Source organism: Erinaceus europaeus, chromosome 3, assembly GCF_950295315.1.
Source record: "Erinaceus europaeus chromosome 3, mEriEur2.1, whole genome shotgun sequence".
NCBI classification, from domain to species: Eukaryota; Metazoa; Chordata; class Mammalia; order Eulipotyphla; family Erinaceidae; genus Erinaceus; species Erinaceus europaeus.
Genome location: NC_080164.1, coordinates 183065770 through 183093461, shown reverse-complemented (window position 1 = coordinate 183093461; position 27692 = coordinate 183065770). Strand labels below are relative to the sequence as shown.

The following is a 27692-nucleotide window of genomic DNA, read 5'->3' as shown; positions in this document are numbered from 1 at the left end:
CTTGTGGTTTCTGTGACTCCAAGCTTTGGACCCTTTGCACTGTCGGTGTTGGCGGCTGTCCTTACTAGTTGGTGAGGCTCTCTTTCACAGCCTGCTCTCCGGAGGGACTTTGCCCTTTTAGACACAGATATGTCCACAGAAAACACATCTGCTCCCCACCTGCAGGGGAGTCGCTTCCCAGGCGGTGAAGCAGGTCTGCAGGTGTCTGTCTTTCTCTCCCCCTCTCTGTCTTCCCCTCCTCTCTCCATTTCTCTCTGTCCTATCTTAACGACAACATCAATAACAACAATAATAACTACAACAGCAATAAAAAAAAGACAACAAGGGCAACAAAAGGAAAAATAAATAAAATTAGAAAATAATACAAAACACATCTGCTGAGGGCCCGATGCCTATTCTCAAGAGTGAGCTTTCTGTGATGCTCAGACTGGATCGTGGACCAGCCCAGATCACAGCAGCAGCGACGACGGAGCGAGGCCATTCCCGGCCTCCTGGCTGTAGCTGCCGCCAGAGCCGCTGACGGGGCCATCTGTGGAAAGGACTGAAGACAGATGCACTCGGGCTGCCTCTGCTCTGACGTGAGAGGTGGCATGCAGCTTCAGACCTGGCGAGCACGAGGCCGTCTCCAGGCCTGGGCACCCCCAGCTGTGGAGTGAGCTGCAAGCAGGCCTCTGCCCCCTGCCAGGCCTCTCGGGTCACCCAGCCCTTGATGTGTCCCGTGGGCTTCACCGCTCTTGTCCCCAGCCTGGCCCGCACCTGGGGCCTACTCAGTACAGGCGTCTGAAGCACACATGAGACGACACTTTGCCGCAAGAGCTTAGAACAGGAGAGGCAACTCTCCTGACCAGCTGGAGGGGCAGGAGGGGAGCCCCCGGGGGCCAGCGTGAGAACCGCCAGGTGCCTTCCTTGGGCTGAAAATGGGGAGGGTTCACTCTCACCCTCGGGACTCTCAAGTCCAAGGTCAGGGGGTCAGTGTGGCAGTGCTGGAGGCAGCCAGAGCCAGGGGAGAGTGCCCAGGCCTCCCCTGTCTCTCACGCCCTAGGTGGCCTCCCTGCGAGGGCTCCTGCCACCTCTCCAGATGTGTCTCCAAATCGTCTCCCCTTTCTTTGTAGTCGTGGGGTTTTCACCTCAGCTGACATTTTTCAGGCACACGGGGCAGGAGTCTGGGCCATGAACATGGTGAAGCAGGGCCGCTCTGCAGGGGAGCTGTCTTGCCCTCCCTGAATACAACTCTCCTGTCTACTGGTCAGGAAAAAAGCCCACCCTGGTGAGTCCACTCCATTGCCGGCAAAGACCCTGTGTCCAAGTCTGCCCACAGCCATGGGGTCGGCTATGTCCTCCCTTTCCCCCTTCAAGTTACAATTTTAAGCTCAGAGTCAAAGTGTGTATTCAACCTTGTTTATATGTTATAGGTTGCTCTCCCTGCCAAGAATCTGCCTCTTCTGACTGCATTTTTTTTCCTTTTTTTTTTTTTTTCTATTTTATTTGACAGGACAGAGATAAATTGGGATGGGAGGGGAGACAGAGAGAGAGACAGAGACACCTGCAGACCTGCTTCACCATCATGAAGCTCCCCCCCACCCCGTGCAGGTGGAAACCATGGGCTTGAGCCCCACTCCTGGAGCACATTCATATGTGTGATACCCCAAGGGGCTTGGGGGGAGATGACGTGGTTGTGTAAACTGCTTTCCTGCCAGAGGCTCCAAGTTTCCAGGTTCAGTATCCAGCACCACCATCAGCCAGAGCTGAGCTGTGTTCTAGTAAATAAAAATAAATAAATAAATGTAATATACTGGCTTCACCACTGCCCAGCTCCTGTGCAATTCCTGTAATTCTCTGCATCTCCTGCAGTTTGAAAGTGCGGGTGGGGAGTCGGGCGGTAGCGCAGTGGGTTAAGTGCAGGTGGCGCAAAGCACAAGGACTGGCTCAAGGATCCTGGTTCGAGCCCCCGGCTCCCCACCTGCAGGGAAGTCACTCCACAGGCGGTAAAGTAGGTCTGCAGGTGTCTGTCTTTCTCTCCCCCTCTCTGTCTTCCCTCCTCTCTCCATTTCTCTCTGTCCTATCTATCAACAACATCAATAACAACAACAATAACTACAACAGCAATAAAAAAAAAGTGTGGGTATCCTTGTTCAAATGGCAAGAATGTTGTGCAGGAGTAGATAGCTTAATGGTTATACAAAAAGACTCTGATACCTGAGGCTCCAATGTCCCAGGTTCAATACCCTGCACCAACAGAAGCCAGAGCTGAGCAGTGGTCTGGTAAAAAAACAAAACAAATGGGGCTGGGTGGTGGTGCACCTGGGTGAGCACACATATTACAGGGCACAAGGACCCGGGTTCGAGCCCCTGGTCCCCACCTGCAGGGGGAAAGCTTTGCGAGTGGTGAAGCAGGGCTGCAGGTGTCTCTCTGTCTCCCTCTCTGTCTCCCCTCCTCTCAATTTCTGGCTGTCTCTATCTAATAAAGATAAGAAAAAAATAATAACACAAAAATCAAGAATGTCTGGAGCCTAGAGCAGAGCTTCAGCAGGGAGGGGGTCTGTCCTGTGTCTTTCCCTCTGGGGCTCCCCATCCAGCCTGTCCTGTTTTAAACTTACTAATTCCTGAGGGAGAAGGAAGGGGAGAGGGCCCTGAGCCTCACTCCGGCACACACAGTGGCAGGGACTGAATTTGGAACTCGATGTTGAAGACCCAAGATTCTGTCCACTGCACCGCCCGGTGCTCTTCTGCAGAAACCTTCCGCACCTTCTCTGAGGGCGTCTGAGCCGGTGAACTTGGGGAGAGCCGGGAGGTGCTAGGGTTTGGCTGTGGGTGGTGGGGTACACCAGCACCCCCCCAGGGGGGCCCAGAAAGAGCTACTGTCGGGCACATCTTTGCGTTATGGAGAGACACTCGCTCACCTGTGTCATGTCCCACCTGACAGACACACCCAGAAAGACCTACAAGGACACACAAGACACTCCTCCCCTGCCTCTGGGCCCGCAGTCAGGCCGGCCCCGCCCCGGCTCCAGGGCTTGGCTGTGGCTCCAGGCCCCCCACCCCCAGTGGGGAGGGTCCTCTCTGCCTGGCCGCGGTGCCAGTGAGGCTGCAGGTGTGGCACGGGGAGCAGCGGGCTGGCGGTCCTGGGCGGGGGGCAAGAAGGTTCCCTCCACCTGGCAGGCAGGGGACGGACAGCGGGGGAGCAGGGTGGGAACTCAGGTACCTCAAGGGGGACAGAGGCCAGAGAGGAGCCCATGGGTGTGAGGGGGCAGCCTGGACAGGGGCCTACGGGAATAGGGGCACTGTCAGTGACAGAAGTGGGGTCTGCTGAGGGTTTGGGGGGCAGAATGGGGTCTGCTGAGGGTTTGGGGGGGCAGAGTGGGGTCTGCTCAGGGTTTGGGGGCAGAAGTGGGGTCTGCTCAGGGTTTGGGGGCAGAGTGGGGTCTGCTCAGGGTTTGGGGGCAGAGTGGGGTCTGCTCAGGGTTTGGGGGCAGAAGTGGGGTCTGCTCAGGGTTTGGGGGGCAGAGTGGGGTATGTTCAGGGTTTGGGGGCAGAAATGGGGTCTGCTCAGAGTTTGGGGGGCAGATTGGGGTCTGCTCAGGGTTTGGGGGGCAGAGTGGGGTCTGCTCAGGGTTTGGAGGCAGAAGTGGGGTCTGCTCAGGGTTTGGGGGGCAGAAGTGGGGTCTGCTCAGGGTTTGGGGGCAGAAGTGGGGTCTGCTCAGGGTTTGGGGGGCAGAGTGGGGTCTTCTCAGGGTTTGGGGGCAGAGTGGGGTCTTCTCAGGGTTTGGGGGCAGAGTAGGGTCTGCTCAGGGTTTGGGGGCAGAGTGGGGTCTGCTCAGGGTTTTGGGGGCAGAGTGGGGTCTGCTCAGAGAGGGTTTGGGGGCAGAGTGGGGTCTCCTCAGGGTTTTGGGGGCAGAGTGGGGTCTGCTCAGAGAGGGTTTGGGGGCAGAGTGGGGTCTGCTCAGGGTTTGGGGGCAGAAGTGGGGTCTGCTCAGAGTTTGGGGGGCAGAATGGGGTATGTTCAGGGTTTGGTGGCAGAAGTGGGGTCTGCTCAGAGTTTGGGGGGCAGAATGGGGTATGTTCAGGGTTTGGTGGCAGAAGTGGGGTCTGCTCAGAGTTTGGGGGGCAGAGTGGGGTATGTTCAGGGTTTGGTGGCAGAAGTGGGGTCTGCTCAGAGTTTGGGGGGCAGATTGGGGTCTGCTCAGGGTTTGGGGGGCAGAGTGGGGTCTGCTCAGGGTTTGGAGGCAGAAGTGGGATCTGCTCAGGGTTTGGGGGGGCAGAAGTGGGGTCTGCTCAGGGTTTGGGGGCAGAAGTGGGGTCTGCTCAGAGTTTGGGGGGCAGAGTGGGGTCTTCTCAGGGTTTGGGGGCAGAAGTGGGGTCTTCTCAGGGTTTGGGGGCAGAGTAGGGTCTGCTCAGGGTTTGGGGGCAGAGTGGGGTCTGCTCAGAGAGGGTTTGGGGGCAGAGTGGGGTCTACTCAGAGAGGGTTTGGGGGCAGAGTGGGGTCTGCTCAGGGTTTTGGGGGCAGAGTGGGGTCTGCTCAGAGAGGGTTTGGGGGCAGAGTGGGGTCTGCTCAGGGTTTTTGGGGCTGAGTGGGGTCTGCTCAGAGAGGGTTTGGGGGCAGAGTGGGGTCTGTTCAGAGAGGGTTTGGGGGGCAGAGTGGGGTCTGCTCAGGGTTTGGGGGCAGAAGTGGGGTCTGCTCAGGGTTTGGGGGCAGAGTGGGGTCTGCTCAGAGAGGGTTAGGGGGCAGAGTGGGGTCTGCTCAGGGTTTTGGGGGCAGAGTGGGGTCTGCTCAGAGAGGGTTTGGGGGCAGAGTGGGGTCTGCTCAGGGTTTTTGGGGCTGAGTGAGGTCTGCTCAGAGAGGGTTTGGGGGCAGAGTGGGGTCTGTTCAGAGAGGGTTTGGGGGGCAGAGTGGGGTCTGCTCAGGGTTTGGGTGGCAGAGTGGGGTCTGCTCAGGGTTTTGGGGGTAGAGTGGGGTCTGCTCAGAGAGGGTTTGGGGGGCAGAGTGGTGTCTGCTCAGGGTTTGGGGTAGTGTGGGGTCTGTTCAGAGAGGGTTTGGGGGGCAGAGTGGGGTCTACTCAGAGAGGGTTTGGGGGCAGAGTGGGGTCTGCTCAGAGACGGTTGTGGCCAGAGTGGGGTCTACTCAGGGTTTGGGGGGCAGAGTAGGGTCTGCTCAGGGTTTGGGGCAGAAGTGGGGTCTGCTCAGGGTTTGTGGGGTAGAGTGGGGTCTGCTCAGAGAGGGTTTGGGGGCAGAGTGGGGTCTGCTCAGGGTTTGGGGGGCAGAGTGGGGTCTGCTCAGGGTTTGGGGGCAGAAGTGGGGTCTGCTCAGGGTTTGGGGGGTAGAGTGGGGTCTGCTCAGGGTTTGGGGGGTAGAGTGGGGTCTGCTCAGGGTTTGGTGGCAGAGTGGGATCTGCTCAGGGTTTGGGGGCAGAGTGGCGTCTGCTCAGAGAGGGTTTGGGGGGCAGAGTGTGGTCTGCTCAGGGTTTGGGGTAGTGTGGGGTCTGCTCAGAGAGGGTTTGGGGGGCAGAGTGTGGTCTGCTCAGGGTTTGGGGTAGTGTGGGGTCTGCTCAGAGAGGGTTTGGGGGGCAGAGTGAGGTCTGCTCAGAGACGGTTGGAGGCAGAGTGGGGTCTACTCAGGGTTTGGGGGGCAGAGTAGGGTCTGCTCAGGGTTTGGGGCAGAAGTGGGGTCTGCTCAGGGTTTGTGGGGTAGAGTGGGGTCTGCTCAGAGAGGGTTTGGGGGCAGAGTGGGGTCTGCTCAGGGTTTGGGGTAGTGTGGGGTCTGTTCAGAAAGGGTTTGGGGGGCAGAGTGGGTTCTGCTCAGAGAGGGTTTGGGGGCAGAGTGGGGTCTGCTCAGAGAGGGTTTGGGGGCAGAGTGGGGTCTGCTCAGAGAGGGTTTGGGGGGCAGAGTGCGGTCTGCTCAGAGAGGGTTTGGGGGCAGAGTAGGGTCTGCTCAGGGTTGGGGGGCAGAGTGGGGTCTGCTCAGAGAGGGTTTGGGGGGCAGAGTGCGGTCTGCTCAGAGAGGGTTTGGGGGCAGAGTAGGGTCTGCTCAGGGTTGGGGGGCAGAGTGGGGTCTGCTCAGAGAGGGTTTGGGGGGCAGAGTGCGGTCTGCTCAGAGAGGGTTTGGGGGCAGAGTAGGGTCTACTCAGGGTTTGGGGTCAGAGTGGGGTCTGCTCAGGGTTTGTGCGGCACAGTGGGGTCTGCTCAGAGAGGGTTTTGGGGCAGAGTGGGGTCTGCTCAGGGTTTCGGGACAGAGTGGGTCTGTTCAGGGTTTGGGGGCAGAGAGGGGTCTGCTCAGGGTTTGTGGGCAGAGTGGGGTCTGCTCAGAGAGGGTTTGGGGGGCAGAGTGGGGTCTGCTCAGAGAGGTTTTGGGGGGCCGAGTGGGTTCTGCTCAGAGAGGGTTTGGGGGGCAGAATCGGGTCTGCTTAGAGAGAGTTTGGGGGCAGAATGGGGTCTGTCTGCAGAGGATTTGGGTAGGGATTGGAGGGGGTACAGGCAAAAGTGGGGGGACTGTTTGGACAGGGGGCAGAAGCGAGGTCTGTTTCAGAGAGTTTCAAGTTTAGCGAGCGAGCAATCTGCCTGCAAAGGTTTTTTTTTTTTTTTTTTTCTTTTTTTTTTGATTTTTGGCGCTGTTGAGTCTATGTGGAGATTGTTTGGAGTAGTGACATCTGGGGTAGTGAGCCCAAGTGGGGGGGTGCTGTTTGGAGTGGTTTGGGGGCCTAGGCGGGACCTTCTAGAGAGGGTTGGGGGGCCGAAGTGGGGTCTGTCTAGAGAGGGTTTGGGGGTGCAGAACCGGAGGTCTGTCTAGAAAGGGCTTGGCCGAGTGACGGGCGCGGGGAGCCGGCGCTGTGTGGAAGCGCCCCCACCCCGGGAAACGCCGTCCATCCTCCTTCCCCCCCGTCCCCAGGATGCCGCCCGCGCAGCTGGGGGCGCCCCCCGCTCGGGGGTCCTCGGGGCCCCCCTGGAAGCTGGCCCTGGGCGAGGCGCTGAGCAGCCAGTACGGGCTCAACGTGTTCGCCGCGGGGCTGCTGCTGCTGCTGGCCTGGGCCGTGCACGCGGCGGGCGCGGGCGCGGGCGCGCTCCTGTGCGCGCTCACGGCGCTCATGCTCGCGCAGCTGCTCTGGATGCTGTGGCACGTGGCCCGCAGCGCCGCGCGCCGCCGGCTCATCCGACACGAGGACGCGCACGCGGGCGCGCGCTGGCTGCGCGGTGAGTCCAGGCACCTGCTCCAGGCCGGGGCGGGGCTCCATTGACATCCCCCCCCCTCCTCACCCCTTCCCTCCCGTCCTGGGGGTGCAGACTTCCAAGAACTGGCCCTCTCCACCCAAGAAAAAAAAAAATCACACCAACCACAGGGTCACGTCTGCAGGATTGCCACCCAGCATGCGTGCATAGCTTGTTTTATTTAGATGTTTTTTTATATTGATTTATTCCCTTTTGTTGCCCTTGTTGTTTTATTGTTGTAGTTATTATTGTTGTTATTGATGTCGTTGTTGGATAGAACAGAAAGAAATGGAGAGAGGAGGGGAAGACAGAGACGGGGAGAGGAAGACAGACACCTGCAGACCTGCTTCACCGTCTGTGAAGCGACTCCCCTGCAGGTGGGGAGCCGGGGGCTCGAACCAGGATCCTTACGCTGGTCCTTGCACTTTGCGCCAGTGCGCTTAACCCGCTGCTCTACCGCCAGACTCCCTTTTTTAGATGTTTTATTAATTATATGGTGATGGAGACAGAAATAGGGTGAGAGGGAGAGAGAGGGGGAGAGGGAGAGAGAGGGGGAGAGGGAGAGAGAGGGAGGGGGAGAGAGAGAGAGAGAGACCCTTGGCTCTGCTCCTCCAGTCATGGTGCTTCTCCCCTGCAGGTGGGGACTGGGGGGGGGAGGCTTGAACCTGAATCTTCATGGTAACATGTGGGCTTTATTGCTTGTGCCGTTGCCTGGCCCCTGAGTAACTGAAATAACAATTTATTTTATTTTTATTTATTTTGGGTAAAGACAGAGAAATTGAGAGGGAAGGGAGAGAGACAGAGAGACACCTGCAGCAATGCTTCACTGCCTGTGAAGCTTTCCCCCTGCAAGTGGGGGACCAGGGGGCTTGAACTCAGGTCCTTGCACACTATAATGTGTGTGAGCCACCAGGTGTGCCACCATCCAGCTCCCATCCATTTTTTTTGATAGAGGTTGAAAAAGAGAGAGAGTCAGAGACAAAAAGAGATATCTGTAGCACTGCTCCCTCACTCACTAAGCTTCCCCCCCCGTAGGTGGAGACTGGGGGATTGAACCCAGGTCCCTGTGCGTGGTGACATGCACTCTATCTGTTGAGCCATCACATGCTCACTTTTAAATATGTTATTTGTCTGTTCATTTATTGGACAGACAGAAAGATACGGAGAAGGAAGATGGAGACAGAGAGGGCAAAAGAGACATCTCTCCAGCATTGCTCCATCACTCCGGAAGCTACCCTCCCTCCCTCCCCCACCAAGGTGGGGACCAAGGGCTTGAACCTGGGTCTTTATGCGTGGTAATGTGTGTGCTCAATTGAGTGTGACACCGCCCCGCTCCTCTTTAAAAGACTGATTGCTGAGGCCACGCAGCACAAGGCCTGGACTTCAGGACTCCACGCTTGCAAGCCCTGTGCTTTATCCCTGGCGCTATCCTGCAGGCCACAAGGCTGCCTTAGTTGGAATGCCTCTTTAGTCCTGACTCAGGCCGCCTTTCTCAATGGCTTTCTGAGCTCATGGGCACAGGCCGACGCCTCAACACCTTTGCACATTCTGTTCCCATCCACACTGCTTCCCAGGAAAGGACTCGGCCCAGCTCCCTCCCCAGGAAAGCTTTTCCCACACTCCCCCTCCCAGTGGTGTGGGTCCCACCTCTGTCCTCCAGCCTGGACCCTGGGCTTCCACACTTCCCAAGGGACTGGGGAGAAGTTGCATCCCTCTTGGGACATTACCCCAGGAGGAGCACCCACCCAGGAAGCCCCCCAGCATGGGAGGAGCCGGGGACAGTCCACCCATGAGCGCTGGAATCTTCACAGAGTTGGATCCGTCTCCCCACCGGTGGCTTCTGCTTCCTTGGCTTCATCCTGGGAGTGACTCCATTTTAGCTGCCCCATCCATCCACCCCTGCTCCTACTGTAGTTCTGGTAGACCCTTGGGGGCCTCATTTACCTCCCTCCCCTTCTCTGCAAAGGTTTTGTCTGCACTTCTGTGTGCCACCTTCACCCTGCCACCTTCCTCCCACTGTCCCTGTGTTGGGCGCTTTCATGGTGTTGCCCATTTCTGCCTGGTTGGGTCCTAGCTGGGTCACCTGCATGACGTGGGTGCTTTGGGCTCAGGGGCTGTGTCTGGTCCCCCCTCACCTCTGGGAGAGCTGGAACCAATTCCAGGGAGCCCCGGAATTCCTGCTCTGAAGTAGATGTCTTAGGAGGTTCTGTGGTTGTGTGACTGCAGGTGGCAGTCAGTCCAGAACTTGACCAGACAAAGCAGAAAGCAGTGGAGGGGACTTTGAGGGTTACTCTGTGGATGGATGCTCCCAGGTACAGAAACCCTCCTTTCTTTGGCCTTTCTCTTCTTCTCTCATCTACCCCTTCCTTTCTCCTTCCCCTTCCGTCCCTCTGATCTCTTTCCTCTTTCTTTCCACTCCGTTTACTGCTAGCTCTCTCTGTGTTTCTCTCTCTTTCTCTCCTGGTCCCCCTCCTTCTCTATTCCTTTTCTCCTTTCTTCCCCTCCCTCCCTCCTTGTAGGAAGAGACCCAGCATTAGGGTGGCATGTGTGGATGAAGTCTGACACCACTCCCCAAGACAGGGACCACAGAGAGGATGGGGGTGGGGTTCCTTATGGACAAGTCACCTTTGTGCTGCCTGCCAGAGGTCAACAGTGACAAAATCAACATGACTGTGGGGGGAGGGAGAGAGAAATAGAAAGAGAGAGAGAGAGAGAGAGAGAGGAGTGTGAACACACAGCAGGTGATCAACTGTGACAAAATCAACATGGCAGTGGGGAGAGGGAGAGGGAGGGAGAGAGACAGAGAGAGAAAGAGAGAGAGAGAGGAGTGTGCACACACAGCAGGTGATCAACAGTGACAAAATCAACATGACAGTGGGGAGAGAGAGAGAGAGAGAGAGAGAGAGAGAGAGAGATCGAGGGAGGGGGAGAGTGCCCACACCACACAGCAGGTGCTCATAAACTGGTGTCTGTCTAGACGCTCTGGAAGTTGGCCCACAATAACAGAGCCGCTGTGTCTGGTGGAGGGAGCCTTGTCCCCAGCACCCAGCTGTCCGCAACTTCACCCAGCTTGTAGAGTATCACCCAGCCCTGCAAATGGGCTTTGGTTTATCAAGGCCTCCCCCACCCCCATGTCAGGGAAGGGAAGGGGCTCAGTCCCAGCAGGACCGAGGTTGTCTTCCGAATCCCAGCTAGAAAGACAGATCTAACTCTGCTCTGTCCTGGCTTAGAAGGCTGAGGAAGAGCCACCAGCCCTGGGGACTTTGAGCAAGGAGATTGGGAAAGAGAGGTCTTTCTTCTTATTGATTTTCTTCTTATCCCCATGCACAGTGCTCTCCTGGGGCACCAGCGACTCACCTTCAGACTCGTGCAGTACTGTGTGTGTGCGCTTTGCGGCTGAGCAAACTGCTGGGCCTGTTCTGGCTTCATTCTTGGAGACATTCTCCGAGCAGGGAACACAGTCTCTCCTACTGGCTACGAGGAAGCAAAGACAGAGTGAGATCTATTAAACGCTTTCCAACATTCAGTCGGGACAATGGATTGTCAGCCCCTAACTAAAGGGGTTAAGAGAGGAAGAACAGCGTGGCTGCACTTGGGCTGACCAATCATTTGTTTTAAACTTATTTATTTTATTTGATAGAGCAGAGAGAAATTGAGAGGAAGATAGAGAGGAAGAGAGAGAGACAGACACCTGCAGCGCTGCTTCGCTTCTCATGAAGTTTCCCTCTGCACATGGGGACTGGGGGCTGGAACCTGGGCCATTGTTCATGGTAATACATGCACTTAACCAGGTGCACCACAGCCTGGCCCCCATCACTGATGAGTAATTTTTCTGCCAAGATGTATCCATCCATGGATGGATGGGTAAAAGAGAAGATGGATAGGCGGATGGATGAATGAGTGAGTGGATGGATGGGTAGATGAATGGATGGATAGATGGGTGGGGGGGTGGGTGGATAGACAGATGGATGATTGAATGAAAGAATGAGGATGAAGCCCCCAGGGGAAGAGGATGACAGTTCTAGGATTCTGACTGTAGCTCCACCTGAGGGACTGTTCTAATCAGACATTCTAATAAGCACCAACTGGTGGCCTCTTTCTCTCTCTCTCTCTCTCTGAATTTCAACCTCTTCCTATTAAAAAATGGCTGGGGGCCAGGTTGAGTGCATACATTATGGAACATATGAACCTGGGCTCAAGCCTCTGGTCCCCACCTGCAGGGGGGAAGCTTCACGAATGGTGGAGCAGGGCTGCAGCCCTCTCTCTCTCTCTCTCTCTCTCTACTCTTTCTTTTTCTCTCTCCTTCTCCCTCTCTTCCTCCTAATGGTATTTGACATCACATCTTTAAAGTATATAATCCCATATTTTTGACAGTTTACCTCCATCCATTTGGATTTGACTTTTATTATCTTTTTCTTTTTTAATCATCTATCTATTCGATCAGCCATCCACACATATGCTTCCACTCATGCACCTATCCACCTACCCAACAGCCATCTGCCCATACATCCATCCACCCATCCACCTAAACATCTGACATCCATTATCCATCCATCCAACTATTCACCCAGCCACCCACTCTTCTATCCATCTCATGCTTCCTTCCTTTCCCCGACTATTTCTCTCTTCCTTCCCTCCTCCTTCTTCTAGCATTTGCCCTTCTTCCATAGCCAGTCAACAGCGTCAGGTTGAGCCTGATGTAAAGTTTCGAGACCTCCTTTGAATCTGGAGAGGTGGCAGTCGTTGACTATGTGGGTCATAGTCTGTCTGTAGCCTCAGGGGCAGTTTGGGTCGTCTCTGGCTCCCCAGCGATGAAACAGCAGCGCACCGGCCATGGCCTGTTCGATAGCGATTGAGGAGGGCCCAATCATAACGTGCTAGGACAAAGCCGGGTTGACGCTTGCAGGGGTCTGTGATGAGGTGTTTGTTCTTGACCTCAGCTGACTGCCAACTCTGTTTCCAAGAGTCTGGAACAGAGAAAGACGTTCAGTGTAGGCGTAGGGGACCAGATTGGATGACGAGACGTCAAGCGTTGGACAGGGTGGGCGAAGATATCCGCGTATATTGGCAGGTCCGGTCGAGCGTAGACATGGGAAATGAACTTAGATGATGCCGCATCCCGACGAATATCTGGCGGGGCGATGTTGCTAAGAACTGGCAGCCATGGAACCGGGGTGGAACGGATGGTTCCAGAAATTATCCTCATGGAGGAATATATTATCCTCATGGAGGAAATTATCCTCATGGAGGAATATAATGCTCGCGCCCCATGAGGAGCTGGCCAGTCTTGCAATGATGTGATTCCTCGCGCCCACCTTTGCTGCAGTTTTTATGAGATGTTCGTGAATTGACAGAGTGCGATCGAGAGTAACGCCAAGATAGACTGGCTGGGCTTCATGCCGGATTCTCGTATCGCCAAGCTGCACATTAAGCTCACACGAGGCCGAGGCATGGTGTAGATGGAAAACAGATGATACCGTTTTTGCAGTGCTAGGGATTAGTCGCCATTTTTTACAGTAATCCCTCCCATTGCACAGTCACTCCCTCGCCCAGGCTTTTGTGAATCCCCTTGCTCATGCTTGCTCCCTCGACTCTCCTTCTCCCCTAATTATGAGGTCTCTCTCTCTCTCTCTCTCCCTTTTTTTTTTTTTTTTTTTTGCTATCACTCATCCCATTTATTTATTTATTTTGAATAGAGATATAAATTGAGAGGAGAGGGGAAGGTTAAAATGGAGAGAGATACTACTTCAGCACTACTTCACCACTTGTGAAGCTTCCCCCTGCAGGTGGGGACTGGGGGCTTAAGCCCAGGTGCTTGCACAATGTAATGTGTGTGCTCAGCCACGTGTGCCTCTACCTACCCTCCGTTTTCTTTTCTTTTTTAAAACATTTCTTTACTGGGGAATTAATGTTTTACATTCAACAATAAATACAATAGTTTGTCCATGCATAACATTTCCCGGTTTCCCATATAACAACACAACCCCCACTAGGTCCTCTGAATCCTTCTTGGACCTGTATGAGGTCTCTCTTAAGCTGGCAGTTTGGTTAAAGCCTTTTGTCAGATGAGTCTGCAGATGCTGTTTGCCCCTCATCCTCTGTCACGTGTTGTCATGTTCTCAGAGGATTATTTTTGACTGCCGCCACCATCATCTTTAGTTTCCTCCTGGAGTTGAGGCTCTTTAATCACTTAGCATGCCCCGACATTTATTTGATTATTCATTTATCACTCCCCACTTGACTGTTAAATATCCCAGTGGCAGAGATGTCATATCACTGGGTTTTGCTGCTCTTACCAGTGCCTGAATCACAGTTGGCATCCAGCAAGGACATTTCTGCATATCTCCAAGCATCTCCTTATCTTTGCCTTGACAATAGGTCCCACTCGAGTTGAGAACAGTGCTCCTGGGGCGTGGGCTAGCTGGCAATGCCTTTTATGCCTATAGCTTCTCTTCCAATGGTCGTGGTTCCAGAGTTGCAGATAGAAGTCTGGCACAGCTGCCACACTTTGTGCAAAACCAAAGGTTGTGCTTATGCAACATGATACTCATCTATTTTAAAATTTTTTTGGTATTTATTTATTTATTTATTTATTCCCTTTTGTTGCCCTTGTTGTTTTATTGTTGTAGTTATTATTGCTGTTGTTACTGATGTCGTTGTTGTTGGATAGGACAGAGAGAAATGGAGAGAGGAGGGGAAGGCAGAGAGGGGGAGAGAAAGACAGACACCTGCAGATCTGCTTCACCGCTTGTGAAGCGACTCCCCTGCAGGTGGGGAGCCGGGGGCTCGAACCAGGATCCTTACGCCGGTCCTTGCACTTTGTGCCACATGCGCTTAACCTACTGTGCTACTGCCCGACTCCTGATACTCATCTATTTTTATTACTCCGTCCATCTTGTTTGTTGGCCTTTGAGTCCCTGGCAAAGTGACTCACGTGTCAGAGAAATCTCCAAAAGCCTTCTTGTGGAAATAAATGCTTTAATGTAGAGGGCTGAGCAAGAAGGAACTTCAAGAGTGTGAGAAGGTGTACAAGGTGTTTGTGGAGAGTGGTTGACATGTCTTCCAGCCGTGCTTCTCAGAGTGGGGTCTCAGAGGACAGGCATCAGTCCCCCCCCCCCCCCCGCAAACTGCTTGAGATGCAAATGTTGGAGTCTGTCTCTTTGTAACCAAAGCCCCAAGATTGAATCTCAGTGCTTACAATGTTTCTGATTTCCCTGGACTTTTTCTAGCAAATTAAAAAAAAAAGTGACTTAAAGGTTGTTTCCATCAGGGTTTGTGCAGTGGACGGGAGCCAGGAGGCTTCGTTCTTTTTCACCAGAGGCCAGGGCTGTAAGGTTAGAGCTCACCGCCCTGACTCCCCGTCTTACAGCATGTCACACGGTGCCCCAGGATCCAATTTCTCTGCTCCTGGGAGAGGACATGTGAATGGTGGCTGTCTTGCCGCTTTGGTGTTGACCGAGCACCCAAGGCTACTGTGTTTTTCTCAGGGCTTCATCTCTCACAAGCTGCCACCACTGCTTCCACTTCAGCTCTGGCCAGAAGGGGTGCTGGGGGTGGAACGTGGGTGTCCAGTTTTCCCAGTGCCACTTGTGAAACAAAGCAACTGCCCTCTTGCCCCCACTGGCCCATACTGTCACCCTGTCAGCAATCGGGTGACCATCATTGTGAGGGGCTTGTGGGAGCTGGTGTGACATGACACTGTGTTTTGTGTTCCCAACCTCCCCCGGATCCAGGCAGCATCGTCTTGTTCGCCGTCATCACCATCATCCTGGGCTGCCTCAAAGTTGGCTACTTTGTTGGATTCTCAGACTGTTTACCCATCACAGAGGGAGTGTTCCCGGTCGTACACACAGCCCACACCCTGTTGCAGGTAAGCTTTTCCCATGCTGGTATTAAAAAAAAAATTTTAGGTGTTTTTATTGATTTATTTATTCCTTTTTGTTGCCCCCCCCCCTTTTTGACACCTGCAGACCTGCTTCACCACCTGTGAAGGGAAACCCCTGCAGGTGGGGAGCTGGGGGCTCGAACCGAGATCCTTAGACCCGTCCTTGCGCTTTGCGTAACGTGTGCTTAACCCGCTGCACTACCACCTGACTCCCTGCCCTTGTTGTTTTATTGTTGTAGTTATTGTAGTTATTAATGTCGTCGTTGTTGGACAGGACAGAGAAAAATGGAGAGAGGAGGGGAAGACAGAGAGGAGGAGAGAAAGACAGACACCTGCAGACCTGCTTCACCACCTGTGAAGTGACTCCCCTGCAGGTGGGGAGCCGGGGGCTCGAACCGGATCTTTATGCTGGTCCTTGCATTTCGTGCCACGTGCACTTAACCCACTGCGCTACCGCCTGACTCCCCCATGTTGTTTTAAAAAATATTTTATTTATTTATTATTGAATAGAAACAGAGAGAAATTGAAAGGGGAGTGGGAGATAGAGATGGAAAGAGACAGAGAGAACCTACAGTCCTGCTTCACCACTTGTGAATCTTCCCCCCTGTAGGTGGGTACCAGGGGCTTGAACCTGGGTCCTTGGGCACTGTAATGTGTGTGCTTAACCAGGTGTGCCACAACCTGGCTCCCTCTATGCTTTTTTTTTTTTAAAAAATAGGACTTTTTTATTCATGAGAGAGAGTAGTAAATCACCTCTCTCTCTCTTAAAATATATTTTATTTATTTATTATTGGATTGAGAGAGGAGAGGGAGATAGAGAGGGAGAGAGACAGAGAGACACCTGCAGCTTGTGATGCTTTCTCCCCCGCAGGTGGGGGCCAGGGGTTCGAACCTGGGTCCTCACACACTGTAATGTGAACGATTAATCAGTGCCCCACATTTCTCTGTATTCAGTGCCAGGGATCAAGCTCAGCACCTCCTGCTTGGGATCTCAGTGTTTTATTCACTAGAAGAAGGGGTCAGGAGGTATCTCAGTGTGTCAGGCTTGGATTTGCTGTAAGGCCTATGCAACCCACAGCCCAATAGTTCTGTGTGGCCTGCTGAGATCTCAAACGTGGATTTGTGTCATTGCAGCCAAAGCTCCAGGCCACAGCCAGTTTGACACCTGAGGTAAAGGAGGGGGTCCTGACATGGTCCCCTTGGGGTGGGGAGCAGAGCTCAGAGCTTCCCCCAGTGTCTCCCTGAGCTGGGCGGCTGGCAGGAGAGCTGGCTTGGGGCTGGCCCTGCTGACACGCCCCCTTCGCCCTCCTCCAGGTCTACTTCCTCTGGGGACATGCCAAAGACGTCATCCAGTCCTTCAAGACCTTGGAAAGGTGACCTTCGAGGGACTGGCTGTGACAATGTGGAGTCTTGGGCTCCTTGGGGGCTCTGAGACAGAGGCCAGCTGGGGGGCCTCCACTCTGGGCCTTTTTCAGGGTGGCCCTGGAAACTGGAGGTGTGGCTGTGAATTTCCTCTCGGCTATTAATAGACTATTAATAGGCTATTAATAGGCTATTAATAGACTATTAATAGGCTATTAATAGGCTATTAATTTCCTCTCTTTGCTATTTGATTTCAGATTGATCTATGTTATTCATTTATTTATTTATTTATTATTTCCACTTTCTAGGGGAGATTGTTTTTTTTTTTTTTTGGTTTCAGATTTTTATTAGTGATTTAATATTGATTTTCAAAATTATAAGGTAACAGGGTACTAGTCCACATGGTTCCCGCCACCAGAGTTCTGGATTCCCGGTCCTTCCATCAGCAGTTTCCTCAAGGTTGCAGATATGGGGTAACTGTTATTTTTACAGCTATTAGTCTATATTTGCATATATTTGGCCTTTAAAATTAAAAAAAATCTTTAACAAATTTGTATATTATTGTATAGAGAGAAATTGAGGGGGAATAGGGAGAGACAGGCAGACAGCAGATAGATAGATAATAGACAGAGAGAAAGATAGACAGGTAACAGACAGACACCTGCAGCCCTGCTTCACCTCTCCTGAAGCTTTTCTCCGGCAGGTGGGGACCAGGGGCTTGAACCTGGGTCCTTGTGCACTGTCATGTGAGTGCTTAACCAGGTGCGCCATCATCTGACCTCTTGGCCCCCCCTTTTTTTTTTTTTAAAGGTTCCCTCTTCTCTTCCTTTCCACACTTACACCTATTATTACATCCAGAGGTCCCTCCCTTTTTCCTCCTCTCTCTCGGGTTCCTGATGGAGTTGGAGTTCAGAGCCTTCTGGTCATCTTCCCCTATCACTTCTCCCCTGCTGGACGTATGGATCACAATTCTTTTTGGGGAGCAGAAGGTGGGAGTTCTGGCTTCTTCAGCTGCTTCTCCTCTGGACATAGGCGCTGGCAGGTGGCTCCCTAGTCTGGGGAGTTAATTGCCGCATAGCTATTGACACACAGGTCTGGGTTCTCATCTCCCCATGACAGGTGTCTGCAGACACTCTCTCCCCTAACTCTGATCCTTTCCACATGTGCGAGGACCCCAATGCCCCTCCATCCCACCCCTTACCCTCCACTCCCAGAGTCCTTTGCTTTGGTGCCAGATGCCACACCCAGCCCACATTTCACCCTTTCTGTCCTTGCTTCTTAAGTTCAAGATCACCTGGAATTCATCTTTCTCTTTCTGGCTGATCTCACTCAGCATGACATCATCAAGTTCTGCACAAGCTATGCCAAAGGAGATGCCTTCATCATTTTTTACAGCTGCATAGTACTTCTTTGTGTCTATAGACCACAACTTACTTTGTCTTTTTTCCTTCCTTTCTTCCTTTTTCTACCTTCCTTCCTTCCTTCCTCCCTCCCTCCCTTCCTTCCTTTTTTTTTTTTTTCTTCCCTCCAGGGTTATCGCTAGGGCTCTTTAGTTAGTAAGCTAACTTTCTTAGCTACTCATCATCTATCACTGAGCAGCTGGGTTGCGTCCAAGTTGAGGCTTTTACAAACTGTGCTGCTACGAGCATTGGTGTGCATAGATCTCTTCAGATAAGGCGTCTTTGTTTCCACAGGTTAATCCCTCACAGCCCACTGTGTCCAGTGATTGTACAGGCTGGGCAGTGGGCCTTGGGTTTGCTTTCCAGCCTTCTAGAACTCCAGACAGGCTTCCATCTTCCCCCACTGTTCTTGTCCAGAAGGAAGAAAGGGCTGAGGCTTGCAGGGGCTGTTTGTTCCTGACCCTTTCACCCTTGGGTGGAGGGACCCAGTTTCTTTTGTGTGCTGTGGACAGAGAGGATGGTGGGGTTCCCAGAGGAGGGCTGTGGGCCAAAGCTGTGACCCCTCAAGTTCCCAGGGCCTCTTCCTTTTCTCTCTGCTGGTCAGGTGCTCCACCCGTGAAAGCGGGGTCCTGGCTGTGTGTGTGTGTGCACGTGAGTGTTCACATATGTGTGAGTGTGTGTGTGTGTGTGTGTGTGTGTGTGCGCTCTCCCTGAACCCTTCCTGGGGCTCAGCACTTTGAGGTCTCCTGAACTTGGGGTCCCCGCACCCTCCCAGGTTTGGGGTGATCCACTCTGTCTTCACCAACCTGCTGCTGTGGGCTGCGGGAGTCCTGAATGAGTCCAAGCACCAGCTCAATGAGCATAAGGAGAGACTCATCACCTTGGGATTTGGGAATATCACCATGGGTGAGTGCCAGCCACCTTCTAGAACCCCCTAGAACCTTCTAGAATCCATTAGAAACCTATAGAATCTCATATAACCTTTAGAGTCTCCTAGAATGTCTAGAACCTCTTAGAACCATCTCTCTCAGTATCCCAAGAATAAGTTTATTATCTCTCTCAGTATCCCAAGAATAAGTTTACCATCTCTCTCAGTATCCCAAGAATAAGTTTACTATCTCTCTCAGTATCCCAAGAATAAGTTTATTATCTCTCTCAGTATCCCAAGAATAAGTTTACTATCTCTCTCAGTATCCCAAGAATAAGTTTACTATCTCTCTCAGTATCCCAAGAATAAGTTTATTATCTCTCTCAGTATCCCAAGAATAAGTTTACCATCTCTCTCAGTATCCCAAGAATAAGTTTACTATCTCTCTCAGTATCCCAAGAATAAGTTTATTATCTCTCTCAGTATCCCAAGAATAAGTTTACCATCTCTCTCACTATCCCAAGAATAAGTTTATTATCTCTCTCAGTCTCTGTCTCACTCCCTCTCCTTTTCTCTTTTAAATTGTCATCCAGCTGAGCACAGACATCACTCTATGCAAGGACCCAGCTTCAAAGGAGGGAGCTTTATGAGTGGTGAAGCAGGGCTGCAGGTGTCTCTCTCTTTCCCTCTCTCCCTCTCGCCTCTCAATTTCACACACACACACACACACACACACACACACACACACACACACACACACACCACAGTGCCAGTATCGAGCTGCAGTAATGACTCTGGTGGACATAAAATAGGATAAACAAATAAATTGGATAAATAGGATAAACAAACAAATAAATCGAATTACCCCCTGGGGCTTGGTGCCTGCACAATGAATCCACCACTCCTGGTGGCTATTTTTCCCTTTTTCTATTATTCTTTTTATTTGGCAGGACAGAGAGGCCTTGAGAGGGTGAGGAAGGTAGAAAAGGAGTGAGAAAAACACCTGCAGCCCTGTTCCACTGCTTGTGAAGCCTCCCCCTGCAGGTGGGGAGCCGGGGCTCGAACCCGGCTTCTTGTGCACGGTAATGTGTGCACTACCAGGTGCCTCAGCAGCCGGCTTCCAAATACGTCCATGTCCACAATAGCGTTCTGAGGGTTCTGGACTGTCCAGGGGGTGGAAAGCATGTAATTAGCGCCCAGGGGATGGTCTTGGCTGTGAGCTGTGTCTTCAGATTAAGTGCTAAGAGCCAGGATTAGAGCTTCATCTCAGGCCCCTTTGCTGTGCTCTGCTTCTGTGCCAACAATGTTCTGTCTTAATGTTCTCTTTTATTTACTTATTTATTTTATTGTTATAGTTATTATTGTTGGCAAACGCTAGAAGAAGAAGTTATTATTGTTGATGTCATCTTTGTTGGATATAACAGAGAGAAATGGAGAGAGAAGGGAAGACAGAGAGGGGGAGAGAAAGACAGACACCTGCAGACCTGCTTCACCGCCTGTGAAGTGACCCCCCTGCAGGTGGGGAGCCGGGGGCTTGGACCTGGGTCCTTATACCGGTCCTTACGCTTTGCGCCACCTGCGCTTAACCTGGTGTGCTAGCGCCTGCCTCCCCTGTCTCAATCTTTCCTTCCCTTTCCTTTCTTTCTATTTCTTTCTTTCTTTCTCTCTCTCTCCCTTTCTTTCTTTCTTTCGCCTCCAGGGTTATTGCTGGAGTTCGGTGCCTGCACTACAAATCCACTGCTCCTGGAGGCTAATTTTTCCCTCTTTTGTTGCCCTTGTTGTTTATCATTGTTGTAGTTATTATTATTGTTGTTATTGCTGTCCTCGTTGTTGGATAGGATGAAGAGAGATCTAGAGAGGAGGGGATGACAGAGAGGTCCTTCCTTCCTTCCTTCCTTCCTTCCTTCCTTCCTTCCTTCCTTCCTTCCTTCCTTCCTTCCAGGCTTATCTGTGGGACTCAGTGCCTGCAGAACATATCCACCACTCCCGGGGGGGGGGGGAGGCATTTTCCCCTTCTCCTCCTTTTTTTTTTATTTAATAGAGACAGAGAGACATCGAGAGGGGAGGGAGAAATAGAGACGGAGACAGACAGAGGGAGACACCCGCAGCCCTGCTCCACCACTCCTGAAGCTTCCCCCCTGCAGGTGGGGCATTTTAATGGCCTCTTTATTGCTTGTTTATTCCTGGCATAGAGACAGTGAGACACTGAGCGGGGAGGAGACAGACCCCTGCAGCCCCGCTCCTGCAGGGGTGTGTGTGTGGGGGGTGTCCCCTGGCCCCGCTGACCGCTGACCGGCCCGGCCCCTCCGCAGCCCTGGACGACCACAGCCCCGCCTGCAACTGCACCCCGCCGGCCCTGTGCTCGGCGCTGTCCCAGGCCATCTACTTCCTGTACCCCTTCAACATCGAGTACCAGATCGTGGCCTCCACCATGTTCTACGTGCTGTGGCGGAACGTGGGCCGCCGGCTGGACGCGCCGCAGCCCCCGCGCCCCCCGCCTCCCCCCTGCCGGCCGCCCCCGGGGGCGCTGCTGGGCCTGGGCGCCCTGGCCGGCACCTGCGGCGTGGTGGCCGCCTACCTGGCGCGCGTCGGCCGCTCCCGGGCGCACAGCGAGGCGGCGCTGCTGCTCTTCTACCTGGCGGCCAGCGCGCTGCTGCTGCTGATGGCGCTGGCCGGGCTGGCGGGGCTGGGGGCGCTGCGGGGACCCCGACGGCCGCACCTGCGCGCGCACCTGCAGCTGCATCCTCACCTGCAGCCGCACCTGCACCGGCACCAGCACCTGCACCGGCACCAGCACCAGCACCTGCAGCCGCACCTGCACCGGCACCAGCACCTGCACCTGCAGCCACACCTGCACCGGCACCAGCACCTGCACCTGCACCGGCACCTGCACCTGCACCGGCAGCCGCACCTGCACGAGCATCCTCACCTGCACCCGCACCCACACCCGCACCTGCAGCCGCACGTGCACGCGACGCCCAGCCCCGCTCGCCAGCTGGACGCGCACCTGCTGGTGGGCGCGGCCTCGGGTTCCTGGCTCATCTCTTGGGGGTCGCTGCTGGCGCTCGGCTGCGCCCCCTCGCGGCCGCCCTACGCCTGGGCGGCGCTGCCCTACTCGCTGCTGGTCATCGCGCAGGAGGCCGTGCAGAACGTCTTCATCCTGGGCGCCGCCCTGCGCGCACCCGCCGCCCCGCCCCGCGCGCCCGTGCAAACCCTGCGCGTGGCCGCCGTGGGCGCGCCCCCGGGGACCGGCCTGGACTGGGAGCGCGAGGGCGGCCTCTGGTGGTCGGGACGGGAACAGCAGGAGAGCAGCGCCCAGGGGCCAGGGCTGGAGGGAGAGGGCGGCCCCTGGTGGTCGGGACGGGAACAGCAGGAGAGCAGCGCCCAGGGGCCAGGGCTGGAGGGAGAGGGCTCCCTCTCGTGGTCCGGACGGGAACAGCAGGAGAGCAGCGCCCAGGGCCCAGGGCTGGAGGGAGAGGGCGGCCTCTGGTGGTCGGGACGGGAACAGCAGGAGAGCAGCGCCCAGGGCCCAGGGCTGGAGGGAGAGGGCGGCCTCTGGTGGTCCGGATGGGAACAGCAGGGTCCCCTCCCAGGACCGGGCCAGGGCCAGCAGCTTCAGGAACCCGGCTGTGACCAGGAGGGCAGCCCGCAGGGCTTCTGCCAGCACCAGGAGGCCGCCAGGACCAGCATCCTCAGGAACATCACAGCATTCCTCTTCCTCTGCAACATCTCGGTAACACCCGCCTCACCATTCCTTCCCTCCTTCCTTCCTGTCTGCCCACCTGCCTTCCACCTTTCCTTGTTTTATTTTCCTTCCTCCTTCCATCCTTCCTTTCCCCTTCCTTCCTTTTTTTCCTACCTTTGTTTTTCCTTTTCCCTCTCCTTCTTCCCGTCCTCCTTCCTCTCTTTTTAATTTTTTCCTCTCTCCTTCCTTTATTTTTTAAAAATATTTTTTATTTGTTAATTAATGAGAAAAAAAGGAGGAGGAGAGAGAGAGAGACAGAACCAGACATCACTCTCTGGTCCATGTGCTGCCAGGGATTGAACTCAGGACTTCATGCCTGAGAGTCCAGTGCTTTATCCACTGCGCCATCTCCTGACCACTCCTTTATTTATTTCTTTATCTTTTTCTTTCTCCTTCCTTCTTCTTTCCTTTATATCACCCTTTCTTCCTTCGTCCCTTCACCTTTCTTTCTTTCTTCCATCTCCCTCTAGTTTTCTCTCCTGTTTTTTCCTCTCTCTCTCTCTCTCTCTCTCTCTCCACCAGAGTTATTGGTGGGGCTTGGTGACTGCACAATAAATGAACTACTCCTAGCAGCTATTTTTCTCTTTCAAAAATTTTATTTATTGCATTTGGATAGAGACAGAGAGGAATAGAGAGGGAAGTGGGAGATAGAGATGGAGAGAGACAGAGAGAGACCTGCAGCCCCGCTTCATCATGCGACTGAGAGCACCGCTGTCCAATTCCTTAAAGATTTTTGACTTAAAAAATTCATTCATTTATTTATTTTCATGAGAGGGATACAGAGGAAACACACACACACACACACACACACACACACACGCACAGAAAGAGAGAAACTAGAGCCCTGTTCATCTCTGGCTGACGGTGGTGCTGGGGATTGAACCTGGGGCCTCAGAGCCTCAGGCAGGAGGATCTTTGGCAGAACCCCTGTGCCATCTCCTCATCCCAGAGAGATGACTCCTGCAGGGAGCTGGGTGGTGGCTCACCTGCTTAAGTGCAGACAGACATCACCACACACAAGGACCTGAGCTCCAGCCCCCTCTCCCCACCTGCAGGGGGGAAGCTTCACGAGTGGTGATGCAGGGCTGCAGGTGTCTCTGTCTCTCTATCTCTCCTCCTCTCAATCTCTCTCTGTCCTATCAAATAAATTAAAAAATGACTCTCATAGCCATGGGTTGGGGGTTGGCTCCGGAGCCTGACCTGGTGTGTATAGGGGTGTGGGGCTGAGTGACAGAACTGGGTGTTTATTTTTAAATACTTATTTACTTCCCCTTTTGTTGCCATAGTTGTTTTATTGTTGTAGTTATTATTGTTGTTGTCATTGTTGGATAGGACAGAGAGAAATGGAGAGAGGAGGGGGAGACAGAGAGGGGAGAGAAAGACAGACACCTGCAGACCTGCTTCACCGCCTGTGAAGCGACTCCCCTGCAGGTGGGGAGCCCGGGGCTCGAGCCTGGATCCTTACACAAGTCCTTGTGCTTTGCATCACGTGCGCTTAACCTGCTGTGCTGCTGCCTGACTCCCAGAACTGGGTGGGATTTTGGGTGTCATTCAGGAGGGGCCTGAGGTCTGGGCAGCCGGCTCCCTGGCCTTGTTCCTGGTGACCTCCAGGGAGCCGGGGGGAGGCAGAGACCACCCGGCACAGACATGCCTTGGTTCCCTGACCCCGAGGGGGCTGTCTCCCCTTCTCCTGCAGCTCTGGATCCCCCCCGCCTTCGGCTGCCGCCCCGAGTATGACAATGGTTTGGAGGAGACCGTGTTTGGCTTCGAGCCCTGGATCACCGTGGTCAACCTGGCCATGCCTTTCTCCATTATCTACCGCATGCACGCCGCCGCCTCGCTCTTTGAGATCTATTGTAGCCTCTAGCCGGGGTGGGGCCGCCGGAGGGGCGCCACCGGGCAGGCTGCGACTGGGCAAATATTGACCCGCAGATGTGACCAGGGCAGCTGTTGTCTGCAGGCATTGTTGGGGACGGGATTGCCAACAAGGGAGGGGACGGGTTCGGTCTCATCAAGCCCTGAAAAGTGTGTTCCTTCCTGAATGAGACCGGCTGTTGTGCAAGAATCTTGTCCCCTCGGGGGGAGGTGGCTTTACGATTATTTTCATCATAAAAATTGTTTTCCTGTTGCTGTATTTCTGCACACAACGCTTCCCGGCCACTTGTGTAGTCTAAGCTCCCATCACCTCTGACCCTCCCTGGGGCTGAGAGAGAGGTAGCCGGGCCAGGTGGTGCACACATGTTACAGTGCACAGGGACCCGGGTTCACGTCCCCGCTCCCCACCTGCATGGGGAAGCTTCATGAGCAGTACAGCAGTACTTTCTTTCTCCTTCACGCTATTTCTCTCTGGGTTTATGAGGAAACAAACAAACAAACAAACAAAAGCTCACCGGGACTCTGGTGACTCAATGCATACATTGAGCTTCAGGGATAAACCAGATTTATAAAAGAAAAGAAAAAGAAAAAACGAAAGCACAGTCACATGGGGCCTATCTGAAGCTTTCTGAACATGTCTTATTTTTGGAACAAGGTTATTATTATTTTGTAATTATCTGGATGGAATCTTGTGTGTAGAGGGGGTATAAAAGCATTTCTTAGAAGAACTTTTGGCAGAGCTTTGAATGTCATCAGCTTAAAGTTTTCTTCTTTCTTCCTTCCTTCCCTTTGAACCCACTGAGAAGTCTTCCTGGCCCAGTTAAAAATGACTTACTGGGGGCTAGTGGCTTACAGTCCAGTCCTTGACACATGGGCACAGTTTTAAACTCTAAAAATCTCTGTCTCTGTCTCTCTCTATCACTCTCGTTGTGGGAACCCTTGACACTCCAGGAGGGTAAAGACAGAAGAACGCCAGGTGTCTAATTGATAAAATCGTGTTTCCATGCAGCACTGGTGGGTGGACTGAAGATCGTGTGTGTGTGTGTGTGTGTGTGACACCACCAGGTAGCCCCCACAATCCTCCCATCAGTATCGAGAGAGAGAGAGAGAGAGAGAGAGAGAGAGAGAGAGGGAGTAATATTGCCACGCTGGTCTGCCCTCCATGGTGCTTCCATGGTGCTGAAAGAATTCTCAAAGACCCCTCAGCCCTGTCCACCCTCCATGAGGCTCCCTGGGTGCTGTGCCTGGTGCTGAGAGAGGAGACACCCCACAGCCCTGCCCACCCTCCATGGGCTCCCTGGGTGCTGTGCAGGGTGCTGAGAGAGGAGACACCCCACAGCCCTGCCCACCCTCCATGGGCTCCCTGGGTGCTGTGCAGGGTGCTGAGAGAGGAGAGACCCCACAGCCCTGCCCACTCTCCAAGGAGATCCCTGGGTGCTGTGCATGGTGCTGAGAGAGGAGAGACCCCACAGCCCTGCCCACCCTCCATGGGCTCCCTGGGTGCTGTGCAGGGTGCTGAGAGAGGAGAGACCCCACAGCCCAGCCCACCCTCCATGGGCTCCCTGGGTGCTGTGCAGGGTGCTGAGAGAGGAGAGACCCCACAGCCCTGCCCACCCTCCATGGGCTCCCTGGGTGCTGTGCATGGTGCTGAGAGAGGAGAGACCCCACAGCCCTGCCCACCCTCCATGGGCTCCCTGGGTGCTGTGCAGGGTGCTGAGAGAGGAGAGACCCCACAGCCCTGCCCACCCTCCATGGGCTCCCTGGGTGCTGTGTCTGGTGCTGAGAGAGGAGAGACCCCACAGCCCTGCCCACCCTCCATGGGCTCCCTGGGTGCTGTGCAGGGTGCTGAGAGAGGAGACACCCCACAGCCCTGCCCACCCTCCATGGGCTCCCTGGGTGCTGTGCAGGGTGCTGAGAGAGGAGAGACCCCACAGCCCAGCCCACCCTCCATGGGCTCCCTGGGTGCTGTGCAGGGTGCTGAGAGAGGAGAGACCCCACAGCCCTGCCCACCCTCCATGGGCTCCCTGGGTGCTGTGCATGGTGCTGAGAGAGGAGAGACCCCACAGCCCTGCCCACCCTCCATGGGCTCCCTGGGTGCTGTGCAGGGTGCTGAGAGAGGAGAGACCCCACAGCCCTGCCCACCCTCCATGGGCTCCCTGGGTGCTGTGTCTGGTGCTGAGAGAGGAGAGACCCCACAGCCCTGCCCACCCTCCATGGGCTCCCTGGGTGCTGTGCCTGGTGCTGAGAGAGGAGAGACCTCAGAGCGCTGCCCACCCTCCATGGGCTCCCTGGGGGCTGTGCAGGGTGCTGAGAGAGGAGAGACCCCACAGCCCTGCCCACCCTCCATGGGCTCCCTGGGTGCTGTGCCTGGTGCTGAGAGAGGAGAGACCCCACAGCCCTGCCCATCCTCCATGGGCTCCCTGGGTGCTGTGCCTGGTGCTGAGAGTAATCCCACAGCCCTGCCCACCCTCCGTGGGGCTCCCTGGGTGCTGTGCAGGGTGCTACCATGTGGTGTTGGGAACAGAGTCCATAGCCTTGCACACAGTAAGATATGTGACCTACTGGGTCATTGGCAAACACTTTTTAATGTCTTGGTTTGCTTCTTTTTTGGCACAAGGGCTCATGGGCTCTTTGTTACTATGGTGATATTTGCCACAGGACGGGACCTATTCAATGTAACATCCTTCCTGCAGTCACACTATGGAGTCTACAGCATGTTATGAACTCTGTGTGAGCTGAGTGCTATCTTAGAGCTGCAGTCCAGCCATCAAGTGGCTGCGTCCCCGCCATCTCAGCTCCATGTTGTTGGCCTTACAGTGTCTGTGACTTGATTTTGTGAGAGTCTCTGTACACTCAGCCATGTCTGCCTTTGGAAGGGTTTCCTTATGATAGATTGAGAAAGACGCCTCGTCGGAAGCTGACCCCAAGGTCAAAGTCTTCTAAGAGCTGTGGGCATTTGTGCTTTCTCCTGACGACCTGAAAGTCAGAATAAACTTGTTTGCTCACTGTCCTCCTGGGCTTCTCTCCATTGGCTGCCTCTCCTTAAACCGTGGGCAGTGGGACATTCAGCAGCAAGTCTGACACAGCTAAATTGCTTTTGATTTAATTTAGCCAAAAACACTAAGACGAGGTTCCTTCTGCCTCAACCCTTTGCCCCAAGTGTGCAAAGATGTTGCCCTTTACGCAGTGGGAGCTAAGTCAGAGCCCCACCTCTTTCTTTTTCTTCTTTTTTATTTTATTAGCGACTTAATATTGATTCACAAAATTATGAGATAACAGAGGAACTATTCTGCACCTTTTCCACCACCCGAGTTCTGTGTCCCCATTCCCTCTATTGGAAACTGCAGTGGTTTTCCCAAG

The 27692-nt window shown here is 54.1% G+C and overlaps 1 protein-coding gene across 1 annotated transcript; it reads left to right on the top strand.

Annotated features, from left to right (window-relative positions):
- The first annotated feature begins 6881 nt into the window (after positions 1–6881).
- Positions 6882–24593, top strand: OTOP1 (otopetrin 1). The gene is made up of 7 exons (XM_060188469.1): positions 6882–7182; positions 14931–15067; positions 16397–16455; positions 18620–18750; positions 21025–21445; positions 21695–22445; positions 24154–24593. Exons 1-7 carry the CDS (start codon positions 6882–6884, stop codon positions 24322–24324), a joined length of 1971 nt encoding a protein of 656 aa, XP_060044452.1. The 3' UTR covers positions 24325–24593.
- The last annotated feature ends 3099 nt before the right edge of the window (positions 24594–27692 follow it).